The following is a 27,396-nucleotide window of genomic DNA, read 5'->3' as shown; positions in this document are numbered from 1 at the left end:
AAACAAAATCTTAAAGGAGTTTTTTTCTACCGGAAATGATGCCAGTCTTTTGTTTTTCTGTCTGTGGTGTGCCTAGCTAGCTAGGCGAACACTTTTTTTTTAGTCAGAAAGGTGTAACTTTGTGAAATAACTATTTGTGAGCAAATAAACAACCTTCCGTGCAGATGGCGGACCCTGCGGTGATGGCAGGTGGATTCAGTGCAATAGTAGGGGTAAATACGATTGTTTGTCATATGTAAGCTAACTTGGCTACAATATTAGCTATCATCAGGCTAGCTTGTCAACATAACGTTAGGTTAACGAACTACAATGGTTGTAAATCGCCTGTCTCAGTCCAAATTAAACTAGCACATTAAAATACACAACTCATTTTTCCAGAATTTTGCCTCAATTGAGGAGGCTAGCTAAGTTTAAACAAATGTTGTCGTTTATTTAACTAGGCAAGTTACTTAAGAACAAATCTGCATTTACAATGGCGGCCTAGGAACAGTGGGTTAACTGCCTTGTTCAGGGATGGAACAACCGATTTTTACCTTGTCAGATCGGGGATTCGATCTTTCGGTTACTGGCCCAACGCTCTAACCACTAGGCTACTTCCCGCCTCCGTTGTTGACTTGCTGTTCACAATCATGTCATGCCATTTGCAAACTGGTGTCATTAATCCTGTATCAGCGATGTTGGTAGCTAGTTGGCTAACCATGAGAGAAAGTGTTTTCACACTGACATCTGTATGTTTTACAGCGTTCAGGGTGTGGTAAGGCGACGTCCAGCCCGGCAGAGAATTACCAGCTTGCCCGGCGTCGCACCCTCCAAGTGGTGGTGAGCTCTCTGCTGACAGAGTGTGGGTTCGAGAGCGCAGAGAAGGCCACCGTGGAATCACTAACTGAGATGATCCAGAGCTGTATGTAACCATTGTGTTTGGATGTTTTTGAAAATGTAATTCATACATGTTTTGGATTAAAATAATAACACTTTGCTGGCTTGAATTAAACAACAAGCCATGTCAAGTGACTAGGCCTTCATGCAATCACCACAATTGTCTGTATTACTGATCTCTCATCTGTGTCTATTCCCTGTACTTTTCAGACATATCTGAAGTCGGTCGTTGTGCCAAGGCATACTGTGAACACACAGCTCGAATCACGCCCACCCTCTCTGACGCTGTGGTCACACTCAATGAAATGGGTTAGTTTAACCTCAGGAAAGATGCAAAGTAATTACAGCTTGAATTAGGATTGGGCAGTATACTGTATTTTATGATATACCGGTATTGATGCAGGGACCAGTTTGGGTTTTTACTTTACCGGTATTTGAATGTTTGGTTTGTTAAATGTGATACGCCATGTGTAATGTAATTTTTATAGTTTACTTCGCTACTTGAGTCATTTCTCTCCGTGCCACTTTCCACACAGACCTAGCCACGCCCCTGTCACTCAAGGAGCACATTTGATGTTCCTCAACCATGAGACACTTGTGTTCAGTCTGCATGGTCAATGCAGCACATACAACAATGTTGATGACAACAATGCTGTTTTCAATTTGCTTCTTAATATAAATCCACAAGCGTTCTATAATGACACTATTAGTTTGTGTTTCTTACATCAGCAAACAGCTAGTTGGTCTTTTCTTAGCAAGTTGCTCTAAATCTTGTGAGACGCTAATTGTTAGCCGCTAATAAATGTACTGAGTAAGAGCAAACGTAGCTAGCTAATAGAGCTTGAGAATACCAGTGATGGTGTAGACCTAAATCAGCATGTTTGTGAAACAGTATCTTCTAAATCAAAGAGGAATATACAAAGCAAGAATATGTTAGCTACATGAAGTAGCTAAGAGAAAACATGCAATGTAACCAAAGCTTTTAGGGTCCACTAGGAAACACTTATCAACACTGATAGTTCCTACCCTCTCACAATAACTCCTCCCTGGCATTTTAATTTATTGTCATCTCAAACAACACTATATTCAAAGTGCCCACTATTATATTCTAACTATAGAATTAGAATAGTCATTCTATTTCCATGATTCCAACAGTTTTGCTCTAATTGGCCAGTCAAATTCCAATTGCAACATTTGGTTAAAAATAAGTCCTAGATTATTTGCCAATATCGTGCAGCCCTATATGTGGCAGTGTGGACATTATCTCAATTGAGCAGTGGTGTAAAGTACTTAAGTAAAAATAGTTAAGTACTACTTAAGTAAAAATACTTTCAAGTACTACTTAAGTTTTTTTGGGGGGGTATCTGTACTTTGCTTAATTTTTTATTTTTTAACATTTACTTCACTACATTCCTAAAGAAAATACTGTACTTTTTACTACATGCATTTTCCCTGACACCTAAAAGTACTCATTACATTTTAAATGCTTAGCAGGACAGGAAAATGGTCCAATTCACACACTTGTCAAGAGAACATCCCTGGTCATCTACTGGCTCTGATCTGGGGGACTCATTAAACACACATGCTTTGTTTGTAAATTATGTCTGAGTGTTGGAGTATGCCCCTGACTATCCGTAAATAAATAAAAAACAAGAAAATGGTGCCATCTGGTTTGCTTAATATAAGGAATTTGAAATTATTTATACATTTACTTTTGATACTTAAGTACGTTTGATTAATTACATTTACTTTTGATACTTAAGTATATTTAAAACCAAATACTTTTAGACTTTTACTCAAGTAGTATTTTACTGAGTGACTTTCACTTTTACTTGAGTCATTTTCTATTAACTTATCTTTACTTTTACTCAAGTATAGGGTACTTTTTCCACCACTGCAATTGAGTGCAGGAAATGCAGAAATGATAAAAGTGCTGAAATTAGTTTTGGTTGAATTGAACAGTATAAAACAATCAATGGAGAAAGACTCATTGAAATCACTTAATGTATGCGTTGCCACCCTAGGATCACTACTCATAAAGCAAATGTAGAACTTTTTTTTATTCAAAAACTAAAAATACCGTCATACCGTAAAAAAAAAAGTGTTTTAAATACCATGATATATTTTGGCCATATCGCCCAGCCCTAGCTTGAATATGAAATCTCTATTTAATTTGTCTTCATTAACTTATTTGTTTCACGTACCACCACAGGTTTCAATGTGGACACTCTGCCAGGGTATGCCAAGAGATCACAGAGGATGGTTATAACTGCTCGTGAGTCTTTACTGTTAGTAGACCCTCAGGAGGCTGGTATTTACCCTGCACCTTAGAGGCTGCTGCCCTATATACATAGACATGGAATCACTGACCACTTTAATAATGGAACACTAGTCACTGTAATAATGTTTACATACTGCTTTACTCATCTCATATGTATATACTGTATTCTACTGTATTTTAGTCAATGCCACTCCTGACATTGCTTGTCCTAATATTTATATTTCTTAATTCCATTCTTTTACTTTTAGATTTGTGTGTATTGTTGTGTGTTGTTAGATATTACTGCACTATTGGAGCCAGAAACACCAGAATTTCGCTACACCCGCAATAACATCTGCTAAATATGTGTATGTGACCAATACAATTTGATTTAATTTAGACAACTGAGGACAAAACACAAGAACACTATAGAGCAAGCTAGTAACTGGTCTTAGAATGAAAGTAGAAAGACGCTTAACTGGCAATCTGTGTGTATTTTTCAGCTCCAGTGACGAATGCTCCTGTGATCCCAAAGGCCTTGATTGCTGGACAGAAACGCTCTCATCCCTCCCACATCCCCAGCCACTTCCCTGAGTTCCCCGATCCTCACACTTACATCAAAACTCCAGTGAGTCATCCACACTTCTTACAGTTTTCCCAGCCAGAAACATACTTGACTTAGTATATACATACTGACACTTTTTTGAGTAGTCTAGTGAAAAGATTTTTAAGATGAACAAATTAGTGAGTTTCCTCGATTTGTCTTTCTATCAGACGTTTCGGGAGCCTGTGTCAGATTACCAGGTGGTGCGAGAGAAGGCAGCTTCTCAGAGAAGGGATGTAGAGCGAGCACTCACACGCTTCATGGCCAAGACTGGAGAAACACAGAGCCTCTTCAAGGATGATGTCACTGCCTTCCCATGTGAGCGAGAGCTCGTTGTTGTCAAGCATGATTTTCATTCATGCTGTTGAATTGAAATGCTGTCCCTTCAGTTTTGCATAATCTGCATAAAAATGCTTCTAATTGGGAACAGGAATTTACTGTTCCCGTTGATCTTATTGCCTACTAGAGAGAGTGTTGGGTACCTGTGTTTACATGGGTAATAATACTGATGCCTTTGTGATTGCTAGTGATCGCAGAGCGGCCCAGCTCCATCCCTTACCTCAGTGCCCTGCTGCCCTCAGAACTGGAGCTGCAGACTCTGGAGGAGACAGACTCCTCTGAACAGGACGACCAGACCGACAGCGAGAACACGCCAGTCAACAACCTCAATGTGAGTCAGGGACATGGGCCAATGGAAATATTTAACCTTGAGTCTTTATGATTTGCAGTGCAATGTGGTTTGGCCTATACAGAATGAACTTCAATAGAATAATCAAGGTCCTCCTAAAGAGGGTGTTTACAAAGCCATTCATTGTTAAGATCAAATCTATATTAAAATGTACCTGGTTTGTTGATTGCTACAAAAAAACATTTATGAAAGGAAGTTTGTTTTCCTCATCTATGCCTTTAATAAAATGTAGGATGATCCTGGAGCTGATAAGGAGAATTCTGTGTTTCCTGCTGGGGGCGTGGTTCCGTTGGTGAAGGTCAGTGAAGAAAACATGATTGATAACCCATACTTGAGGCCAGTCAAGAAACCCAAAGTGAGGAGGAAGAAGTGAGAGTTTACTACACTTAGCTACTAATTTGGACTTCTGTCAGCCACAACGAAGAGTGAATTGTAAGAAAGAGTCAACATCTCTGTGCCTCTAAGAAGTGGACCCACGTGGACATCAGGGGTCAGGGACTCCAACCTCTCAACTTTCTACATGGCAAATACTGCTCATTATGACACCCTTCACCAGTTACATTCATGAGAAAATACATTTTGCAATTTAATATTTTTCAAATTTGTGGAATGGTTCTGTCGTGAAAGAAAATGTAACATTTGCTAAAATGTTATTTATTTTTACCCATTTTCAAATTATGATTTCAGTCATGTGTGAATATTGAACAGGAAATAAATGTTTTGATTTGTAATTTTAACATTAATTTACCCAAATGACACATTTTAGCCTATCGCCAAATATACACTGAACAAAAAAATAAACGCAACATGTAAAGTGTTGGTCCCATGTTTCATGATCTGAAATAAAACATGTCCCAGTTCTTCCATGGCCTGCATACTCACCAGACATGTCACCCATTGAGCATGTTTGGGATGCTCTGGATCGACGTGTATGACATCGTGTTCCAGTTCCCACCAATATCCAGCAACTTCAGTATCTGGTGTGATACTGCCATTGAAGAAGAGTGGGGCAACATTCCACAGGCCATAATCAACAGCCTGATCAACTCTGCGCTGCATGAGACAAATGATAGTCACACCAGATACTGACAGGTTTTCTGATCCATGCCCCTACCTTTAAGGTATCTGAACAGATGCATATCTGTATTCCCAGTCGTGAAATCAATAGATTAGGGCCTAATTTATTTATTTCAAATGTACTTCCTTATATGAAGTGTAACTCAGTAAAATCTTTGAAGTTGTTGCATGTTACATTTAGATTTTTGTTCAGCGTACATGAGGGCAAGAATTGGGCAACTTCACTCCCCACTTCATATACCTTGAGATATTGGTCAATAGTGAGGCTATATTGAAGCTGAGAAATAAAAATCACTTTATTTATGCTTACATCAGATTGACCTCCAGAAGAGTCAAGAGTAGAACAACTGTAGATATGCCACCCGACTCCTTTGCTTCGCAAACTCCTTGTCACAAAGCAGCTATGTATGACAAAAATTAAACATGTTATTGCTGACAATACCAGTATACAGTTACATCTCCATATTACTTTGTATAGTAATGCAAAGTCAAACTTATAAACCCACCTCTGTCCTCAAGGCTTTCCTCTCTAATGTGGGCAGTCTACCCCAGTCTGGGGAACCAAATTTCATAGGCCATGACACCTTCCGGTTCAGAGTAGTATCATGAGCATATGTCCCTGGGCTGTAACATAAAAACAGCTGTTAGTAGTCAATCCATTTGAAGAATGATACATGCAATACATTGATACGATATTCCTCAAACTCAACTCTGGACATTGAAGACAGTTCCACTGCTTTTTTTCATTGTTCCCCTCTAATCAAGGACTGATTTTGACCAGATGGGTGCAATTAATAATCAGATAGAACAGAAAACCAGCAGGCTCTGAACCTAATAGTGTAAGAGTTGAATACCCCTGCAAGAGATAATCAGTGTTTTCCTATTATGGACAGTTTGGAAAGGGTGCCACTCCCCATTAGCATTCACTTACCCTGGTTTGAAGTCAGCTGTAACAGGCTTGGTCCTGAACCTCTTTGTGGTGGAGCTGAAGGGGATTCTGCTAGGAGGGTATACTTTAGACCAGGTTCTGTCCTGCTGATACCTCTGAGGGGAAGGAGTGATTGTCTGGGTGGTGGGAGGAAAACATTTAATGAGAGAAGGATATTCAGAGACCTAAAAACAGAAGTAAACATTACAATATGCCTAAAGGAAGATCATTTTTCAAACTGCTTTCAATGTAATGGCAATAGGTTGACTAATTTCTCACGTCGTTAGATAAACTTTGAGATTTTTCAAAAACAGGTTGGCTATCAACATAAATCATGCATATTCTCATAAGGCTTTAACATCATACCTGAGCACAGGGCAGAAACCGTGCAGACGTCCTTGCAGCAAGAGTGTATCCTTTCTTACTCTCAGGTCTCTTCTGTATATCATACAAAATAGTACCAACCTGTTGGAACAATGACTAACATGAAAAACCTCACAAGAGAATGTAAGGATTTCCTAATGTTATTTGAACTGGCTGTTTGAGTAGCTTCTGCAATACATTATTTATTACCATGCGGAAAATAACCAAATTGGTTTATTTGAGATCAACAGGATAACAGATCTCAATGAAGTGTATGGATAGAAGGTCGTTGAAAGAACATGACAGTAAGCTACTCAGAAAAACTCACATGATTGTCATAGCAGCCGGGGCCACGGTGTGGGGCTCCCTCAAGTGACAGCTTATTGCCCAGCCGATTAGGTGCACAGTGGGTCGGAAACAACTTCCGTTCCTGGCAGCTGCCAAAGGAAACGCACCGCAGGGGAGCTATAAATTCAAAGATAAGATTGGACATTTTTAATTTACGCTAATAGATAAAAACGCAATGGGTGGACGCTAATAATTTTACCTGCATCCAGTGCCGCCATGTTCCCTCTTCCTTTTGTTTACCTTCTTACCGGTAACGATGGGAACCAGGTGGATGGATGGGAATAGAAGGGATCCAGTTTTTGTCAAATTAACGTCAAAGGTAGATTTTCTGGGGGGTGGGGGGATTTAAACTAACCCTAAGTAACCCTTTTGTTAACCTTCTAACCTGCTACGAAAAGTCAAATCTGACGTTATTTTGACAAAAACTGGATCCTTATAGCCATGACAGAATGGATGCGCGTAAATTATGCAAATACTTGGCTGGAAACTTCAGGTTGACATGAATGGCTACTCTGTTCTCCACTTTCAACGAATGAGAATTCACTTGTTTACTTTACTTTTGCAATTGAATAATGTGACCATAATGCAATAGTCATGTGATAATTATAATCAAAAATATGTTATTTGGAGCCAATGTTTGGACAGTGTGACCAAATAAAAAACCGGTTACACCTGTTTAAGCCAAGGTTGTGGGACATTTTAAATGACCAAAGCAGCTGTTTTTATCTCAATATCAAATAATTTCTAGCTAACAATTAAGTACCTTACTGTGATTGTTTTCAATAAAAATTGTCAGAAAGAAGAAAAATATAAATTCTTAGCAAAGAGCAATTTCTCAAGCAAGAATTTTGCTAGGACTGTCTGGGAATGTTCTGAGTGGGAGGGGAAAACGAGCTGTTTGTGGCAGAGAGGATTGGAACTCTATTGGTCTATTAACCAATGATGGTGATGACATCAAGCAGGCCAAAACTCCATCCCACCAAAACAGGCTGAAATTTCAGGCAGTCTTTTCAAGCAGCTCTTACACTAAAAAGGCATGTACTATTTCAGTATTATTCTAACCTCATAGTGGATATACACATAAAATACAGGAAAAACACTTTTGACTCCACTGGGCCTTAAAGGATAGTGTTTAAGAGGCACATTTTTTATTCTTAATAAATTACACGAGTTGCTTCAAGATGGCAAAGCATTGGATTTGAGTATACATTTGGTACTGTATGTGTAAGGGCATGAGGGTCCCTGATAGTTTTGACATTTCATGTAATTTCAGCATAACTTTACACTTGTCAATAATAATAAATAAACAGGCCAGCATTGTTGTGTAAAACTGTCTTTTTGGAACAAAGTGATACAAAACAATTTGCACAGCATTCTGTGATCTCAAATTCATCCCACTGGCATTTCCAACAGCAATATTTAGGGTAGGCATTGTCAATAGCATAAGTCTGCACACATACGTTCAACTTCATATGTACATGCAATTCTTTCATTATTATTATTATATATTTTTAAATTACACAGCTGAGAAACTTACAAAGGAAGTGAAATACAACTAAATCAGTCCCACAGCATGCTACAATCACATTAATTAAATTGGCAACAAAAGCTTCTCTCTGACAATCAGTGGTATTACTTGTACAAACAAACCCCTTAATTGGCACTCATTGAAACATGCGTGATCTGAGAATGTATCAAGGCAAAAGAGGAGTATTGACAGTACATCATGCGGTTTCCTTTGGGCAAGTGCAGATGAAGAGAGAGGCTATGGAATGTACCGCCTTGCAAGATAAAAGGGTAACACAGACATATAAACACATGGATGGTGTCAGTGGAACACAGGCCGTGTCAGGGGAAGGCCCTAAAGATTGTCCGACTCCAGCCACCCAAGTCATAGACTGTTCTCTCTGCTACCGATGTCCCACGTTTGGAACCAACAGCTACCTGGACTATCTGCATTGACCCTTTTTGCACTAACTCATGCCTCATCACATAAGCTGCTGCTAATGTTGATTATCTATCCTGTTGCCTAGTCACTTTATCCCTACCTATATGTACATATCTACTTCAATTACTTCATACCCCTGCTCATCTACTCGGTACTGGTACCCAAGTTATCATTACTCACTGTGTATTTATTCTGTTATTATTTATCTCTGCATTGTTGGGAAGGGCCCATAAGAAAGCATTTCACTGTTAGTCTATACCTGTTGTTTACGAACCATGTGACGAATACGATGTGATTTGACAAAGGCTAAGAGGATGGGAATGCTCAATGCTGACAATCAGAGAACAGGGTGGAGGTGGCTAAAGCAAGTAAGCAAATGACAATAGAACATATCGAATAAGTCATGAGCAAATCAAAGTGGAGGGAACATAAGTTAGGGGAGTGGAGGGGTTAGCCTGGTTCCAGATCTGTTTGTGTCATCTTGCCAACTCACAGTGTCGTGTGACATTGACTATGTGACAATGACCATAGGGGTAGGCAAGACAGCACAAACGGATCTGGGACCAGGCTCAGGGCCGTTCTCGTCTTCATTACTCTGACTGAGGCACTGAGATTGAGGGGCCTTTAGGGTCGTCAAAGCGGTCCATGGAGCGTAGCTGCATGATCATGTGCATGCCGTAGGTGAGGATTAGCAGCATCAGCAGAGAGGTGATCAGGCCCATCCAGATCCCTGGTGTGAAGAAGCCAGCACAGTCACTGGCATAGGAGAAATCTGTTGTCCTGTTCAGTATACTGAAGCCTTGGATCTAGATGGGGAATAAGCAAAATGAGTAACAAGGAATTAGAGAGTAAAGACTGAACACTTTTTGTTCAATGAACCCTCTAGAACACTGCTTATTGAAAGGCGCTTTCTTTTCCGACATTCATGCATCAGTACCTGGAAGTCGGTGAAGAGAATCCTCCACTGGGTAGCATTCTGAGTGTGGGGCACAAGCAGTGCATTACGGAAGTTGTTGACATTCTGGCAGTGGAAGGAGTACTCTGCTGGGGCGTAGATGCCCCGGCTGCCATTGTAGGTGGCTTTATCGGCATTGAATAACAGTTCCACTGTGTCCAGGGTGAACCAGTTTCGCGCAGACACTGGGTAGCGCCGCTGGCTCATGGAGAAGCTAGAGAAGATGAGACTTGGTGAGTGTCATGCTTTAATTAAGCAATAAGGCCTGAGGGGGTGTGGTATATGGCCAATATACCACGGCTAAGGGCTGTTCTTATGCACAACACGACTCAGAGTGCCTGGATACAGCCCTTAGCCGTGGTATATTAGCAACATACCACAAACCCTGAGGTGCCTTGTTGCTATTATAAACTGGCAATTTGAGCAGTAAAAATAAATGATTTGTCATACCCGTGGTATACAGTCTGATATACCACGGCTTTCAGCCAATCAGCATTCAGGGCTCAAACCACCCAGTTATGACACATTTAATGTGTGTAACCTCACGCTTAATATAGGAGTGAGAATGTACAGGAATTCATTGAACAGATCGATACATGCAAGAGCAAGGTGGTGTATTTTCATAGGAACTGATGCTCTGCACTTCGGTGTAATCTTTTATAATACTTGTTTTGCGTATTATCGTGATAAAACTACATTATAATACTTACATGAGACGGAAGGGGTTGTATGTTGGAACAGAACTTCCATAATCAAGGACAAGCCTGAGAAAGACGAGCACACGTTGTATTCAAAACAGCCGCCATTATTGTATAGTGTAATAGTAATAATGTCACCAATAAACAAATCCCAATTTATTAAATCAACACACAATTGGGTAATTTGATAGTGCTAACACTTGTACCATAAGACACTAATCAACAGTGGGACTATACTTTGTACAGTACCAGTCAAACGTTTGGACACACCTACTCATTCCTTGGTTTTACTTTATTTGGACTATTTCCTACATTGTAGAATAATAGTGAAGAAATCAAAACTATGAAATAACATGTAGTAACCAAAAAAAGTGTTCAATCAAAATATATTTTAGATTCTTCAAAGTAGCCACCCTTTACCATGATGACAGCTTTGCACACTCTTGGCATTCTCTCAACCAGCTTCACCTGGAATGCTTTCCCCAAAGTCTTGAAGGAGTTTCCATATATGCTGAGCACTTGTTGGCTGTTTTTTCTTTACTCTGCAGTCCAACTCATCCCAAACCATCTCAATTGGGTTGAGGTCAGGTGATTGTGGAGACCCAGGTTACTTATTGGTTAGTACATGATTCCATATGTGTTATTTCATAGTTTTGATGTCTTCACTATTATTCTACAATGTAGAAAATAGTAAAAAGATAAACCCTTGAATGAATAGGTGTGTCCAAACTCTTGACTGGTACTGTAGTACATAACAACAAGTGTCATGTCATAGTAAAAAGAGAGTATGGAGCTCACTGTGAATTTGTTTCATTACAGAAGGACTCAGCCGTGCTCACAGAGCCACCTGGAGCAAAGGTCAATGGACCGAGGTCAATCCATTCCAGGTTATTAAAGCTGACGTTGAGATTCTGGGCCCAGAGCATGATGCAAGGGCCACTAGTAGTGTTAAACATCAAAGGAGGTTTGACCTCATCGACAACCGCCTGCAGCAAGGACCGGCCCATAGAAGACTGGCCAACCATGGATGGCTCCTCAATCACCTAGGGAACAAGAAGGTAAGTAGAACACAATAAAATTGTACAAAAAATACAACTTTATTAATAAGGTGAGTAGAACACACAAAAGAACACCACATCACTTTATTTTAAGTCAGGTGAGGGGACAGTAGAAACTACAATGCTGGAAACGTGCTGATACACATCATGTAGATTAGAAGCATATGTTTGATTATTTTAAGGTTACTTACTCGTGAGGGTTTGAGTCCAGTGTAAATAGCAGTGTAGGGAACACCCTGGGCTTTCATGATGCTCAGAACTTTACCAATGACCTCATCTAGGGAGAGAAAAACACACCACTCAGACATACTGTATGACACATTGTTGAGTCACAGAAATAAGTAGTTATTGAATACATAAATACCAATATATAAAACAACAGGATTTGGACAAGAACAATAAATGGTCAAACCTTCAACTTACCATTGCTATGCAGGACTTCCTTACAGGACAGGTAAGCACTGGAACATAAACAAAGAGCATGAATATAAGTTACTGTACGTGCTTTAAGTTACTGTACGATTGTGAATCAATCAAATAGTATTTTTTCCAAAACACTGTACTCTAGAAACATTTGGTTTAATTGTATTACCCGGTAGAATAGGGCAGGATGATAAGCAGCAGAGTGTTGTCTGATGCATTGAGTCGGAGATGCTCCAATGTGTCTGGGTCTACGCTGAGTGGGGAGACACCCAGCTTCTCCTGTAGCAGACCTGGGACTGCACTAGCACCAAGCCATGACAGGGCAGGCAGCACCAACGGTGAAGAGGAAGACTGTAATGCAGACTGGGAGAGAGAAAGGTCAAAGTTAGTTATCAACCTACATCTGGGTCTGAATTTATAAAGTGTCTCAAAGTAGCTCTGCTGATGTAGGATTAGATCCCCACTGTCCATGTTATCTTACTCATTGTGATCTAAAACCTCTCCTCTGGGACCCCCAGCTGTTCCCTGTATGATCTATTCCAAAGCTAGCACACCTGATTTAAATTGTCAACTAATCATCAAGCCACTGAGTAGGTGAATCAGGTGAGCTAGTTCAGGGCTACAACACAATTGTGAAACGTCTGGGGGTCCCAGAGTAGAGGTTTGAGAACCACTGATCATAGATCACCACTCCAACACTGAGATGACACTTTATGAATATGGGCACTGATCATATTAGTATCCCAATCCCCAACCTCACCTCAAAGGATAGAATACTTACCTCCAGGTTGGGAAAGGCACTTTCATGATTGTTTCCAAAAACACCCCCATACCTTGTGAAGTCCTCTTTGCTCAGCTATGTAAAAAACAAAACGCATATCAACAACGTCAGTGTCCTCTGCTTCAGAGTTTGAGATTCATTAAAAACAGTACAATATAAAAAGCTAAAACCATTTAACATAGTATCATTATTACTACATATCTAAAACGGGTTGGTCTGAGAATGGGAAGTAGTAAATGGGAAGTGGGGCTGTGGCGCATTGTCACACCAGAATGAGAAACACCAGGCCAGGGCATCACGGGCTTCATTGCATTTCCATACAGGATTCACCCCAGTGTTTAACCCAAAAGGCTTAGACTTTTCTGTTTCCATCTACGTGGGCCGGCACCCGTAGAGTACAGTAGGCTATTGGAATTTGACATTACATACTAACACTGGCATTGACCAGGCTTCAAATAGTATTTGCCAAGTAGTAGACCGTTTTTCATGGTACAACTGAATACAATTATGATTTATCTCAGGCCTGACCTTGTCCTGTAGGAAGAGAAGTACGTTGTGTGGGGCAGACCCCAGAGCAGAATTTAGGTAGGACATCAGCTGGTCATTAGATATTATGTGACCAGCAGCTGGAGATGCCATGGGTGGCAAGGTGTACCTGGAAATATGAACAAAATAGTTTTATATCAATAGAATAACAAGACATCTAACTACTACAATTGGACACAAATCAATAACTAACAATGGCAATGATTAGAAATACCTAATAAAGATCCAATCTTATTAGAAAGGATAAATGCATTTACCCTGATAACGTTACACGTCTTATAAAACTGAATATAGCTACAAGGCTAGCTAGCAATCCAGCTGGAATGGTTCGTTTAGCATGCTAGCTAAACTAGCACAGTGCATAAAATCCCTTCGCTTTCAAACTAATAATACATATTTACCCTTCACTGGACCACATTACAAGTGGTACTTGACTGCTGCAATGTCCAGTAGATAACAGGGCAAATAAAAGAGCAATAAAGGCCATGATAGTACGCAATTTACTTGACGACTCGGATCCTGCCATGGTAGGTTTTCTTTTCCGTAAAGTCCAAGTCACGTGGGGTAAATCAGCTGACTGTCATGGGAGTCAATGGAACACTTCCTTCTCACGCAGCCTGCCCTGACCCATCTTTTTACAAAGACCACATTGAGCTTTTATAAATTATTTACTGTGAATTGGGAAATAATAACTCAATTCAATCTTAACCGGTTTTGGGGCCAAGCAATGTCACAAGTTGCAATATGCAAATACATTTCTTTTTACCAATAAAGCCTGATTGCTTGTGGCCATTTATTTAGCGCCACAATATTCGATATTTAATCTAATTAAATTCGATAAAGATCTGCAACATTATAGAATCTCATTAGGTTATGGTCGTAGCAGATGTATAGGCCTGTGATTGTATCAACTGTCTATCTGTGAACACCTGACAAAGTAATTGCAAGGCTGTTTATGCCTAATCTCAGAATATTGGTGAATATGACATGAGACTTTCAAAGTAAAACGGGCGCTTTATTGTCCGAGAAACCTTTTGTGCTCTCCGTGGTCCTGAAATTTGAACCTGAGTGGCCTGTCAGAACGGGTCAACGTTCAAACAATAAACCTGGCATCGGTCCATGGCGCAGATATGAGTGACAGCTAGCTTGCGCATGTTTCCGGCCTTCATTTTCGGTCCATACAATGGAATAGGCCATAAGGTAGGCTATACATACTGTAAGCAGGCTAGGCAGCTGGACGTTTTCAGGCGTGTCTAATCTTGAGGATACAGTCTATAGGGCTAAAATGAATGGCTTTTATATGCCACCCAAATCAGGTTGGTGAACGATTAATAGGCTACACAAAGTAGCCAACATAATGCCTAAATAAGCAAGATGAATGTTATGTAACACTTCACACAGCTGATGTTATACACAGGCTAAATACATAACTCTTTTCATAGTCTATCTGAGCTTTTTCATAACAGCAGTGTTGGCGGAGGAATACCAGTGCATCCGCAATTGCTGCACTACTTCAATGAAAAAAAGGACTGAATGGGGAAATACAAATTAAAAGTCTAATCAGTCAATAGAAGATCATTGAAAAAATGTAAAACCTCCGGGAACATCATAGCATATTTATAAATACGCAAGCCTTTAATAGCATAAGTATTTAAACGTAAGTGTAGTGTGAGGAGCAGACGCAAGGGATGTGTACTACTTTCCGACGCGAAGGTATCGTTGCTGTTCCACAGCGTTCCACGGTTAGGGCCATTTTTGGTAGTTCTCGCCGGTGACAGTGTGTGAACCAGATTCCACGTATCAATTAAAACTGTTTATAAATAAATACATACAAACTAAAAACGGCATACACTTGCTCAAAAGAAACGGAGATAAATTGCGTTCGTTCTTCCACTGGGTTTCTTTTCCTGCCAATTCCCTGAAATTTCACAAGGCAAAAGAGGGCGAGACAGGAGAGACGGTGATACAACATGGATGAGGAATATGACGTGATCGTTTTGGGAACCGGACTCACAGTAAGTAATAAATGTTATGTGCTTCATATTAGGGCTTGGCTTGGTGATGTTGCATAGTAAACTTAACATTCATGAAGTTTGCCTGTGTTCCCTTATGCATTATTGGATGAAATGTATCAGAGCATTTGCGTCCATGGCTGAGTTTAAGAAAATGTGATGATAAATAGCCTATCTGCACAAACGCTGATACGATACCTTTCAATAATAAATAAAACGATATAGCTAGGCTATTTATTTTGATACATTTGTGTTGTCAATGCATTCTCATTCGTTGTGCAGCATCTTTAGGCGTAACCCCTGTGTGATGGTGTAGTGGGCCTTCATTGAACAGCATTTGAGCAGGCCTGAGAACGGTTTTAATTAATAGAACCTCTCCGTAGAACTGTGTAATGTGTCGCCTGTTATCGCACCCTGTTCGAAGAAAATGTGTACCGACTTTACAATGACAAAGCCGACATCTTACGAGGTGTAAGATGGATGATGTACAATGTCATCATTTTTTTGTTTTTTTGTTTAAACAGTTAATGATATAGCCTGAGTGAATATGAACAATATAATATCCAGTCTATATGCAAAGAGACCACACGTTAATTTTCTTTATTTATACTACAATGATTTGTTTTTATGAGTAGGATTATTAGTATTATTCTTATGGCTGAGACATCAGCTCACGTGTGCACACATCTTGTCCCTCCCTCCTACACCCCTCCTTTCTCTCACTACTTCCTCTCTGTCTCTCACACACACACACACACACACACACACACACACACACACGCACACACACTTTTTCTTTCTCACTCTTTCTCTCTATCTCTCTCTCACACACACACAAACGCACACAAACGCACACACACACACACAGACACACACACACACACACACACACACACACACACACACACACACACACACACACACACACACACATACAATTGCTTTTCCAATACGAATGTTGATTCATATTTACATTTACATTTACATTTAAGTCATTTAGCAGACGCTCTTATCCAGAGCGACTTACAAATTGGATTTTGCTTTTATTTTGTTTAAGGAATGCATCCTCTCTGGGATCATGTCTGTGAATGGAAAGAAAGTGCTGCACATGGACAGGAACCCCTACTATGGAGGTGAAAGCTCCTCCATCACCCCTCTGGAAGAGGTAAGGGCAGGGAACATTGTGGATCTAATGGTCATCACTTTATGTGTCAATATCTATTCAAATATTCAATCATATTTCATGTATTCCAATGTTTCACTCAACCCTCCATGGTCTATGTCAAATATTTATTCTCTTGTACTTTACTTGTATTTCTGCCCCCAGGTTAATAGTTTGCAATTTGTTAGAAAAGTAATAGTCTTCATTGATGTTTTCACTCAAGCATATATTTTCCTTCCATAGCTGTACAAGCGCTTTGAGCTGCCTGACAGCCCTCCAGAGTCTATGGGTCGTGGAAGAGACTGGAATGTGGACCTCATCCCCAAATTTCTAATGGCCAATGGTCAGTTGTGGGATTTGTTTTTAAACCGTTAGATTCATGAATATTACCATTAGCAAAACCAACCAGTACACCAACAGCCTCAATCATGACTCCTGTTGCTCACTACAAGACAGGGATCATCAACTAGATTCAGGCTGGGGGGCGATATCTTTCTTGAGCGGATGGTCAGGGGGCCAGACTTTGGGACAGATTTACAAAATTAAAATCACTTGGAGCTGATTTGATGGTGTTTTCAGAGTCTTTCATGTCCAACAATAATACAAAAATATATATATATATAATTTTTTATATATACCAGTCAAAAGTTTGGACACCTACTCATTCAAGGGTTTTTCTTTATTTTGACTATTTTCTACATTGTAGAATAATAGTGAAGACATCAAAACTATGAAATAACACATATGGAATCATGTAGTAACCAAAAAAGTGTTAAACCAAAATATATTTTATATTTGAGATTCTTCAAATAGCCACCCTTTGCCTTGATGACAGCTTTGAACACTCTTGGCATTCTCTCAACCAGCTTCACCTGGAATGCTTTTCCAACAGTCTTGAATGAGTTCCCACATATGCTGAGCACTTGTTGGATGCTTTTCCTTCACTCTGTGGTCCAACTCATCCCAAACCATCTCAATTGTGTCGAGGTCAGGTGACTGTGGAGGCCAGGTCATCTGATGCAGCACTCCATCACTCTCCTTCATGGTCAAATAGCCCTTACACAGCCCGGAGGTGTGTTTTGGGTCATTGTCCTGCTGAAAAACAAATGATAGTCCCACTAAGAGCAAACCAGATGGGATGCATATCACTGCAGAATGCTGTGGTAGCCATGCTGGTTAAGTGTGCCTTGAATTCTAAATAAATCACAGACAGTGTCACCAGCAAAGCACCATCACACCTCCTCCTCCATGCTTCACGGTGGGAACCACACATGCAGAGATCATCCGTTCACCTACTCTGCATCTCACAAAGATACGACGGTTGGAACCGCCGGGATGCTGTCCTTCTAGGCAGAGTTCGTCTGTCCAGTGTCTGTGTTCTTTTGCCCATCTTAATCTTTTATTTTTATTGGCCAGTCTGAGATATGTCTTTTTCTTTGCAACTCTGCCTAGAAGGCCAGCATCCTGGAGTCGCCTCTTCACTGTTGACGTTGAGACTGGTGTTTTGCGGGTACTATTTAATGAAGCTGCCAGTTGAGGACTTGTGTGGCGTCTGTTTCTCAAACTAGACACTCTAATGTACTTGTCCTCTTGCTCAGTTGTGCACAGAGGCCTCCCACTCCTCTTTCTATTCTGGTTAGAGCCAGTTTGTGTTGTTCTGTGAAGGGATAGTACACAGCCTTGTACAATATCTTCAGTTTCTTGGCAATTTCTTGCATGGAATAGACTTTGTTTCTCAGAACAAGAATAGACTGACGAGTTTCAGAAGAAAGTTATTTGTTTCTGGCCATTTTGAGCCTGTAATCAAACCCACAAATGCTGATGCTCCAGATACTCAACTAGTCTAAAGATGGCTAGTTTTATTGCTTCTTTAATCAGAAACAACAGTTTCCAGCTGTGCTAACATAATTGCCAAAGGGTTTTCTAATTATCAATTAACCTTTTAAAATTATAAACTTGGATTAGCTAACACAACGTGCCATTGGAACACAGGAGTGATGGTTGCTGATAATGGGCCTCTGTACGCCTATGTAGATATTCCATAAAAAATCTGCCGTTTCCAGCTACAATAGTAATTTACAACATTAACAATATCTACACTGTATTTCTGATCAATTTTATGTTATTTTGAAGGACCAAAATTTTACTTTTCTTTCAAAAACAAGGACATTTCTTAGTGACCCCAAACTTTTGAACGGTAGTGTGTATATATATGCACATTATATATATACTTTTTTTTTCTCAGAAAACTTTGGGGCCAAGTCAAAATCACCCGCCAGTTGGGGAACCCTGTTATAGGGTGACCAGACGTCCCCAATGTTTCGGGACAGTCCCCGATTTTGGTGTCCTCTCCCCGGCTAGAGCTGTATCTGGAAATGTCCCAGATTAGCCCTCAGAAAAATGCAACTCTGAAGTTATATTGAGGCTGATTTTTCAATAATCAAATGGTGTATCCAATCAGGCATGCATGTGAAAAATGTTGCCTGTCCCTGTAACAAACTTTTTTGCTCCCGCAGCTTTGCCGTGGACCTCATGAGAATATTTGATAAGTGATACATTTTAACCACCACATGAACAACCATGGTCATGGCTAAAAAAAGCAAAGGCTACCAAACTTGGATGATTCTAAAAATACTAGATAGGCTAAGATTAAGGAAACTGTCGAGGGGTAATCCATTTCTGTGTTATAATTCATAAAACTATTTGAAAGGCCTATAGCCTTTCAAAGGCCTATAGCCTTTGTTCTGCTTAGCGCCCCCCCCCCCACAATATTTTTGGGGGAAGATTTCCATTTCCAAATATGGTCACTTTAACTACTAATCTTAGCTACTAACCTTAGCTACTAGCCTTACTCACCATATCCATATGCAAACCGTCACCACATCATAAGGATAAGATGGAAGCCAGAATTTACACAATAAATAAATGTCAATCTTCATCTCCATCGTGCCTGTTGATGAAACACGGGGAAATCTTGGAGTAATTAAATGAAGCCCATCCTTTCTGTCTGTGAATCCAATAAAAACAGGTCAGCTTGTGAAGATGCTGCTATACACAGAGGTGACAAGATACCTGGACTTCAAAGTAGTGGAGGGTAGTTTTGTGTACAAGGGAGGAAAAATCTACAAAGTGCCCTCAACTGAGACTGAGGCACTAGCTTCAAGTAAGTTTCAATGTGCTATAGATTGTGATGTGTGTTCACTATATGTACTATAAAATCTGTGATATTAGATTAGTGATATTTAATTAGTATTGTTCTGCTTTGTACAGTATAGTATATTATGCTGAGTCTTTGTCTTCACCACTTGTCCAGATCTTATGGGTATGTTTGAGAAGAGAAGGTTCCGGAAATTCCTAGTGTTTGTGGCTAACTTTGACGAGAACGACCCTAAGACCTTCGAGGGCGTCGACCCCAAAGTCACCACCATGAGAGATGTGTACAAGAAGTTTGACCTTGGTCAGGATGTCATCGACTTCACTGGCCACGCCCTGGCCCTCTACAGGACAGACGAGTAAGAGCACTTAAATATATTACTAATCACTAATCTCCTAATAAGATGAGGCACTATCATCCCTATCAGGAAGTAAACTGACATTCCAATTCAACATTTCTGCATTGGAATTTCAGTTTACTTCTTGAATTGAAATGGGATTGACCCCAACCCTGACTCTTCTTGATCATGTGGCTCTCTCTCTATCCCCCAATTCTAGCTACCTTGATGTGCCCTGTTTGGAGACCATCAACCGCATCAAACTGTACAGTGAATCCCTGGCCCGATATGGGAAGAGCCCCTACCTGTACCCCCTCTATGGCCTCGGGGAGCTGCCTCAAGGATTCGCCAGGTCTCTGTGTAAAATGTGTAATCCCTAAATCCTTATGGCCTTTCTTTAGTTAGACAAAGCTCTTCATGTTGAATTCTGATCACTCTGTCACTCTGGATTAGGATAAAATTATCTAACTGACTAAATTGTAAATGTAAAATGTCTTCAATAGTGTAGAGAGTATTTTTACCATATTTTATAATATAGTATAAGTCATAGTCTCTCTCTCTCATATATTGTTAGGTTAAGTGCAATTTATGGAGGAACCTACATGCTCAACAAACCAGTGGAGGAGATAGTAATGGAGGATGGCCATGTGGTGGGAGTGAAGTCTGAGGGAGAGGTAAAATCGCAATCTAATCTGTTTTATAAAATCACAATCTCTTGTCTATATAGTAAAGTGGTCAAGACTGTTGATAATACACTGAGGAAAACATATACAATTGGTAGAGGGAAAATACATTATGTGAATATATTCGATTGACATTGTCTTATATATTGTCCCTCCCCTGTCAGGTGGCTCGGTGCAAACAGCTGATCTGTGACCCCAGCTACATCCAGGACCGAGTGCGTAAGGCAGGTCAGGTGATCAGGGTCATCTGTATCCTCAGCCACCCCATCAAGAACACCAACGACGCCAACTCCTGTCAGATCATCATCCCTCAGAACCAGGTCAACCGCAAGTCAGGTGAGGAGTGGACCAAGTACAGGTTTACTAAGATGGGATGTGTTAAAGGTTTCTGACTTCCTTTTGTCATGGTGTAGAGATTTTCCCTCTAACAGTAAGTTTACCTCACAGAGATGATAATAAAAGCAGTTTTTGGAGTGGGGAAAAAGAGAGGAAAAGAGAGTTGGAGAGAGGAAAGTCCAATTGTAAAATCTGAATTGAATACTCAATGTTCTAACTTGTGTTCTCTCCTCCAGACATCTACGTGTGTATGATCTCCTACGCCCACAACGTGGCGGCCCAGGGGAAGTACATCGCCATCGTCAGCACCACTGTGGAGACCAGTGAGCCTGAGGCTGAGATAGAACCTGCTCTGGAGCTGCTGGAGCCCATTGACCAAAAGTGCGTTTCTTCTTCTACTGTTCTCCCTCTTCTTCTACTGTTCTCCCTCTTCTTCTACTGTTCTCCCTCTTCTTCTACTGTTCTCCCTCTTCTTCTACTGTTCTCCCTCTTCTTCTTCTCTTCTCCTTCTTCTCTGATTGTCTTGTATTGTCCAAAACTGTCTCAGGTCGTACGATGTGTGCTATCACAAATTAATGAAATGAATAGCAGTAAGGATGTTTTTGTGAATTAATAACTGATGTCTTCCCTCTATCTGCAGGTTTGTGTCCCTCAGTGACCTCTATGAGCCCACAGATGACGGTACCGAGAGCCAGGTGAGTCAAACACATCTAGATATACACTGCCTTCTATATTTCTACAAGACTATTTATGAGACATGTTTTAGGACAAGGCATTAGGAAAGAAACCCTGTGGGATTTTGTGTCTCATTCAGATATTCGCCTCGTCGGCCTACGACGCCACCACTCACTTCGAGACCACCTGCAACGACATCAAGGACATCTACAAGCGTATGACAGGCAGCGACTTTGACTTTGAGAACATGAAGCGCAAACAGAACGATGTGTTTGGGGAGGATGAGCAATGAGGAGGGAGGAGCATCAGGGCAAGGGAGAGGCGGAGAGAGGAGTGAGAAGGAGTTTTTAATAGAAAAGAGGCCATATGATAGAGGGTAGGACAGTACAAAGATAGGACTGTAGGGGCAGGTTACTAAGCAGGGTACTGTATTTGGGAGATAGTGGGGGAGTCTGTATTTGGGAGATAGTGGGGGAGTCTGTATTTGGGAGATAGTGGGGGAGTCTGAGTAAGTGAAGATTCTAGGTAGTGGGTGGTGATGGATCTAGGGAGTTCTAGGAGGTTCTAGGTTCCGTGGGTGTGGTTCTGACTCCTTTTGCTCATGTCCCTCCCTTTCCTGAGGTCTCCGTACTCAAACACATTTAAAGCACTCACTCACACACACACACACACACACACACACACACACACACACACACACACACACACACACACAGTTCCAAGACTCACATTCCCTATATCTATCTATCACTGAAAAGCAGGGTTGATATGGTCTTTCATTCCATTTTCGATGATCTATAAACTACATGTCTAAACTATTATCATTAGAGGTTGACTGATTCATTGTTGTGGCTTTTTCTAATTTCAAGGTCAATGACATTGCAAGGATGCCTGAATTCTGATGTAAAATAAAATGAAGGAATGACTAACTGTAGAAAATGCAGAAGGTTTGAAGTGGAAACTGTTTTTGAAAAGACAGTTTGGTCAAAAATAGGGATTTGCCTCTGCTCTGGATGTGTCACCTCTAATCGACATGCATGCATATTTTACACATAGTAGGATTGTACATAGAACATGATGACACAGCAGCGCTCTGAAGGCTGGGCCATTCTCACACTGATCATTCCATCCTGTCAACCCTGCTTTCACTCTCATCTAACTTACTGGTCTGTTACCCATCATACTTATTTACATAGATGGCTCCCTTTTCAGCAAATAGCTCTCTCGGTCAGACAAAATGTTTAAAAATGAAAAGTTATTAATATATCAATGGGCTGTTCTGTCAAACTGATAGTGCTCACTTTGCAGTGCTGTTGTGTTCCCTGTGCTAGCAGACAAGCTAACCGGTGGCTAACTGTTCTGTTGTCCCTAAAACCACGTTTTGTTTCTCTGTCTGTTGTGTGATGTCAAAGATACAGTTTGAATGGTTTACGTTTGTATTTACATCGTTATGAGTTTTATTTCGTAATATTTGGTGCACATTTTCACTTGCTGAAGTTATGAAGTTTACTGAATTTGAAATGGAAACATGGAATGATACTCTGAAGTGGACTTCATGAGGTCAAACACTGAAAAGGTCATTTGTGGTGTAGAAAAGCGAGAGAGGTTAGGCATGTTGGTGAGGTTTTGTGAGTAAGTATGGAAGAGTTTGTCGTGGAATGAGAGAGGTTTAATCAAAAGGGAGGTCAGATCAGATCACTACATGTTGAGATGAGATGAAGGCGCCATGGTGATAAGAACCAATGTAGCTAGGGAATGTCGCAGACTTGAGAGCAGGAAAGTGTCACTTTTGTGTTAAAGAAGGCAGACTGAACTCTCGGCTTGTAGTGAAAGGAAGCACCAGATCATGTTATGATCTAACCCTTGTTGTGTGTGTCCCACAGAGAGACTAATTCCCTTTGAACTCCTGCCAGGCAACCTTACAGTAGCTAGTGGACGGAAAAACTGACACTCCCAAAATGTAAAACACTTAACAGGATGCAGTATTACAAAAAGTCCTGAGGCCATGGTATAAAGTGCCTCCCCAGAGTATGAACCAATATGCTTTTACTTGGTTTTAGCCTTAATTTGGGGTCTTATTCAATATGTTCGGGTTCTCTAAAAATGTGATCATTTCATTATATTTAAAAACAATGTAATCTGCAGATTATTCCTGTCCTTGGAGCGATATTGATGTCAGTTGATTGACTTGATGCAGCAAATGTCCTGTGTATTTCATGACTGCTAACTGTGAACATTGTATTTCCACTACTACCCACATAGTCTATTATTACATAGAGATTGACTAGAATTCTAAGATTCTATCTATTCATATGGTATAATAACTCCAGTGGTTCTGTGGACTTGGCTGTGCCCTATGTCAGTCTCCCCCATTGTAGCTACCCTTAACCTCCATTCTGTCTGACCCTTTGGAGTTAGCTGTGTTTTCTTCATCTATGTTTCCATGCATGACATTGCTTTGAGGTTTGGATCTGCAGCGTGGTTACTTATTTACAGTACATTACATATCAATGGTGGGCAGCAAACCTTACCCTTCAAACATGATTACAGTAACACAGTGGAAGCTAGTGTGAATGATTGCCTATCCCTTCCTGTAGTCCCTCCATAACTATATCTCTAAACTACACAGTTATCACATGTTCGGGGTGGCTTTGTGTGTCTTATTATTATAATGGTATTTTTATTTATTTAATTTCACTTATTCAACTTGTTATTGTGGTGGAAGGTTTAAGTGAAATGCTGACTATGCTTCTCTGCTATTAATTTGTTATATTATCATAACGAGACTGATCTGAGAGTGACGCATATATGCAGATGTCATTGTTTTTGCTTTGTTGTTATTTACTGTGTCATGTTTCACCTGATTTAGTGGTTATTATTAGTGTTACATGGGTTAAGCATTATTAACAGGTCTTATAACAGGTTGGGATGGATAATGGTAGGACGATTGCAACAGTCTCTGGCCCACGATCATAGGGTTCATTTCAACCTTTTAGACAAATTTCTACAGACTGTGCACAGTTTACACTTTGTGTGAATTTCATTCTGGAATCATGTTATCTTGGTGATACTGGAATAGTGTTAAGTTTACTCTGCAAGCTTATCTAGTTATATTTGAACCTTTTTCCCTTCCTCACCACCAGATGTTGTCTTCGCTTTTTTATTTATTTAAACAAAAGCCTACAATGTGGTTGTACTGTATTCATTTCAGAGTTTTTGCCTTTGACAAATATTATATTGATGATATCCCTTGACATTGACGAAAACATAGGTCAGTCTGAGTAGCAGACAACTTACAGCCCTTTGTTTGATCACCAGTATGTGAACAATGCCTAATAATGTATTGTGTAACAAACAAATAAAATGAAACTATGAACGAAACGATAGAACAAAATTAAAAGCACATGGCAAACCTGAAAAGTCAAATCCAAAGTGTCTATGTGTTTCAACAGAAGTAAATGATTTTGTGTAAAACTACTCAAATAAGACCACGACGAGTTCCATAGACAATTTGTTATAAGATTTAGTCCTTTTATAACTTATACTTCACAATAAAACTGAAACAATTAAAATACAACTCTGACCCTCTGTATATAAAATTACACATTGCTAAAATCAAATGATCTATTCATATATTTGTTATAACATTGGAATTATACATTTTCCTTATGAAGCATATGATTTTTGTGAATGAGAGTTTGGATTTAGCTGTATGTCAAGATCAAGCAGCATTTGTCTGCAGAACTATAGAGACAATTAACATATCTTACTGTTGCCACGTTAACAGCTGAAGAAGTCTGTCCCTGTTGTTGTTTCAGAAAGACACTGGTGCAATGACCTCATCCCATCTCCTACATTATCTTTTCATGTCTGACACCTGTGAGAATTACCTCATCATTCTTTAGATTTCTTACTGGACTCAATCTCTGTCTCTCTCTATTTCTTTCGCTCTTTTGTATTTGTTTATCGTTGTATCTGTTTCTCTTTGTGTCCCTCTCTATGTCTCTCTCTCTTTCTCTCTCATTTTCATAATCATGAACATGCATTCATGCACACTTTCAGAGGAGAGAGTAATAACCCACTATGTGATGTTGGTATTGAAGGCTAGCCAGCAGAACACTAGTCCCAGTGCTGTTTGTTCTTGCAGAGACACTGTAGTTTCCCATTGGCCTGAGCTGCCCAGCTTTGAGCTGGTGGTAGCTAGATGAGTAGCTCGGTTCCAATCTCAGTACTAGCATACCACTTAGTATGAAGCAATGTATTAGGCATGTATATTCTAAGTAGTGTGCTAATACTGGATGGGCATTTGAACAGAGTATTTATATGTTATCCACCACGTAGCTCTGGTATGGATGACCCAACAGTTTCTCCACCTGTGCCTTGGGCACGATCCAACACCTGCCCAGGTGATGTTTCCTCACTGTGTCCTTCAGGGTCTTGTCCTGTAGGGTGATGGGTACGTGTATCGCCCCCCACCTCAGCACCCCCCTGGACAGGACCCCCTCTTTACTAGGCTGGGGCGGTGTGTCACTAGGGTCCTTCACCGGCGTCACACTCATGTCCGCATGCTGGAACTGGCCTGTTGGAAAGAGGGGACAATGAGAGGGCAATCAATCACAACATATATGTATAGTATTTTCCCATAGCCTTTTATACAGCAACACTTTAGGGCCAGGTGTATGTAACAAGACAAAGAAACTGATTTAAAGACATTAAAGGGAATGTACCCAGTAGGCCTTTGGTTGAAGGAGAGAGGCCTTGTCCATCAGTGATATAGAACCCGAGGTGTGCCATCTGCAGGTAGCTGGGCTGTTTGTAGTGGTGGAACAGAACCAGGAAACAAATATCCTTCGCCAGCTCGATCCAACAGCTCTGATGGATGTCATCGGTGGTGTCCATGGATACCGCCACGCCCTGCCTTGTTACAGATCCCTGCTGATTAGTGGGTAGGGTGTCCCGTCCCTCCCCTTCCACCACCACGGCGTCCAATGAGAGTGTGATCACTATGCCACCCAGCCCGCCGTGCCCGCCCATGGCAGCGGAGATGGTTATCTTGTCAAAGTAAGTGCGTGAGCGATCCTTTACGTCTTGCTTGGACGGAGCCCACATTAGATGACCGTCCACCGTGATACCTTGAGGGTAAGAGGAAGGCATGGGTGAACTGTGTGTGTGTGTGTGTGTGTGTGTGTGTGTGTGTGTGTGTGTGTGTGTGTGCGTGCGTTCCAACAGTTACAGAATGTATGTGTTCTTTAATGTGATCCCATTTTAATATACTGTATGCCTGTAAAATGTCGTGGTCCTTCTAAATGAGATTATACGGCACATCGCTTAAATTCAATGACATGCCACTAATATAAGATTACAGTTCTGGACTTTTGTTAGTTGTAGTCTGTGCTGACTAACCTCTCTCTGGGTCTTCCAGCAGTCTCAGTACGTCGTTGGCCCTGCCGTCCACCGTGAAACACAGATTCTGTTTCAGTTTGG

The 27,396-nt window shown here is 40.6% G+C and overlaps 5 protein-coding genes across 6 annotated transcripts in view; 2 read left to right on the top strand and 3 right to left on the bottom strand.

Annotated features, from left to right (window-relative positions):
- The first annotated feature begins 47 nt into the window (after positions 1-47).
- On the top strand, positions 48-5,242 carry LOC115167929 (transcription initiation factor TFIID subunit 8). Of its 2 annotated transcripts, XM_029722675.1 has the most exons (8): positions 48-212; positions 742-901; positions 1,087-1,185; positions 3,089-3,151; positions 3,640-3,764; positions 3,911-4,058; positions 4,268-4,410; positions 4,661-5,242. In XM_029722675.1, the coding sequence occupies exons 1-8, from the start codon at positions 165-167 to the stop codon at positions 4,799-4,801; spliced, it is 927 nt and encodes a 308-aa protein (XP_029578535.1). In that variant the 5' UTR covers positions 48-164; the 3' UTR covers positions 4,802-5,242. The 2 variants fall into 2 exon arrangements, with proteins under 2 accessions (XP_029578535.1, XP_029578536.1); XM_029722676.1 differs by lacking the exon at positions 3,089-3,151.
- Positions 5,243-5,776: 534 nt separating this feature from the next.
- Positions 5,777-7,759, bottom strand: LOC115167928 (protein pitchfork). Its single transcript, XM_029722674.1, has 6 exons — positions 7,344-7,759; positions 7,125-7,261; positions 6,800-6,898; positions 6,437-6,570; positions 6,012-6,129; positions 5,777-5,906 (listed from the first exon to the last, which is right to left on the bottom strand). The coding sequence occupies exons 1-6, from the start codon at positions 7,360-7,362 to the stop codon at positions 5,838-5,840; spliced, it is 576 nt and encodes a 191-aa protein (XP_029578534.1). The 5' UTR covers positions 7,363-7,759; the 3' UTR covers positions 5,777-5,837.
- A 497-nt stretch (positions 7,760-8,256) lies between these two features.
- LOC115167926 (V-type proton ATPase subunit S1) lies at positions 8,257-14,117 on the bottom strand. The gene is made up of 10 exons (XM_029722672.1): positions 13,955-14,117; positions 13,536-13,662; positions 13,008-13,082; positions 12,396-12,589; positions 12,227-12,264; positions 11,995-12,080; positions 11,544-11,788; positions 10,758-10,811; positions 10,030-10,261; positions 8,257-9,898 (listed from the first exon to the last, which is right to left on the bottom strand). The coding sequence occupies exons 1-10, from the start codon at positions 14,077-14,079 to the stop codon at positions 9,683-9,685; spliced, it is 1,392 nt and encodes a 463-aa protein (XP_029578532.1). The 5' UTR covers positions 14,080-14,117; the 3' UTR covers positions 8,257-9,682.
- Positions 14,118-15,272: 1,155 nt separating this feature from the next.
- LOC115167927 (rab GDP dissociation inhibitor alpha) lies at positions 15,273-25,332 on the top strand. The gene is made up of 11 exons (XM_029722673.1): positions 15,273-15,568; positions 16,623-16,730; positions 16,971-17,070; positions 19,756-19,890; positions 20,041-20,239; positions 20,439-20,570; positions 20,793-20,892; positions 21,066-21,237; positions 21,474-21,618; positions 21,878-21,932; positions 22,052-25,332. The coding sequence occupies exons 1-11, from the start codon at positions 15,524-15,526 to the stop codon at positions 22,202-22,204; spliced, it is 1,344 nt and encodes a 447-aa protein (XP_029578533.1). The 5' UTR covers positions 15,273-15,523; the 3' UTR covers positions 22,205-25,332.
- Positions 25,333-25,417: 85 nt separating this feature from the next.
- Positions 25,418-27,396, bottom strand: part of LOC115167923 (inter-alpha-trypsin inhibitor heavy chain H6) — a 22,323-nt gene continuing 20,344 nt past the window's right edge. The window contains exons 16-18 of the mRNA XM_029722669.1: positions 27,316-27,396; positions 26,640-27,044; positions 25,418-26,491 (exon numbers count right to left, since the gene is read on the bottom strand). The exon at positions 27,316-27,396 is cut by the window's right edge and continues 33 nt beyond it. Of these exons, the coding sequence (XP_029578529.1) occupies positions 26,232-26,491; positions 26,640-27,044; positions 27,316-27,396 (746 nt within the window). The 3' untranslated portion in view covers positions 25,418-26,231. The remainder of the gene's footprint in view (positions 26,492-26,639; positions 27,045-27,315) is intronic.

Source organism: Salmo trutta, chromosome 30 (assembly GCF_901001165.1).
Source record: "Salmo trutta chromosome 30, fSalTru1.1, whole genome shotgun sequence".
NCBI classification, from domain to species: Eukaryota; Metazoa; Chordata; class Actinopteri; order Salmoniformes; family Salmonidae; genus Salmo; species Salmo trutta.
This window is presented reverse-complemented; position numbering and strand designations above follow the sequence as displayed.

Coding starts and splice junctions, on each gene's coding strand:
- LOC115167929 (XM_029722675.1), top strand. CDS start 165: ATGGCGGACCCTGCGGTGATGGCAGGTGGATTCAGTGCAATAGTAGGG. Junction 3,765..3,910: donor ACACTTACATCAAAACTCCA/GTGAGTCATCCA, acceptor TCTTTCTATCAG/ACGTTTCGGGAGCCTGTGTC. Junction 4,411..4,660: donor CGCCAGTCAACAACCTCAAT/GTGAGTCAGGGA, acceptor AATAAAATGTAG/GATGATCCTGGAGCTGATAA.
- LOC115167928 (XM_029722674.1), bottom strand. Junction 6,899..7,124: donor CCGGCTGCTATGACAATCAT/GTGAGTTTTTCT, acceptor TTGTTCCAACAG/GTTGGTACTATTTTGTATGA. Junction 5,907..6,011: donor GGAAAGCCTTGAGGACAGAG/GTGGGTTTATAA, acceptor TGTCATACATAG/CTGCTTTGTGACAAGGAGTT.
- LOC115167926 (XM_029722672.1), bottom strand. CDS start 14,079: ATGGCAGGATCCGAGTCGTCAAGTAAATTGCGTACTATCATGGCCTTT. Junction 12,265..12,395: donor ATCCTGCCCTATTCTACCGG/GTAATACAATTA, acceptor TTTATGTTCCAG/TGCTTACCTGTCCTGTAAGG. Junction 10,812..11,543: donor TGTAATGAAACAAATTCACA/GTGAGCTCCATA, acceptor CGTCTTTCTCAG/GCTTGTCCTTGATTATGGAA.
- LOC115167927 (XM_029722673.1), top strand. CDS start 15,524: ATGGATGAGGAATATGACGTGATCGTTTTGGGAACCGGACTCACA. Junction 15,569..16,622: donor TTTTGGGAACCGGACTCACA/GTAAGTAATAAA, acceptor ATTTTGTTTAAG/GAATGCATCCTCTCTGGGAT. Junction 17,071..19,755: donor CAAATTTCTAATGGCCAATG/GTCAGTTGTGGG, acceptor CAATAAAAACAG/GTCAGCTTGTGAAGATGCTG.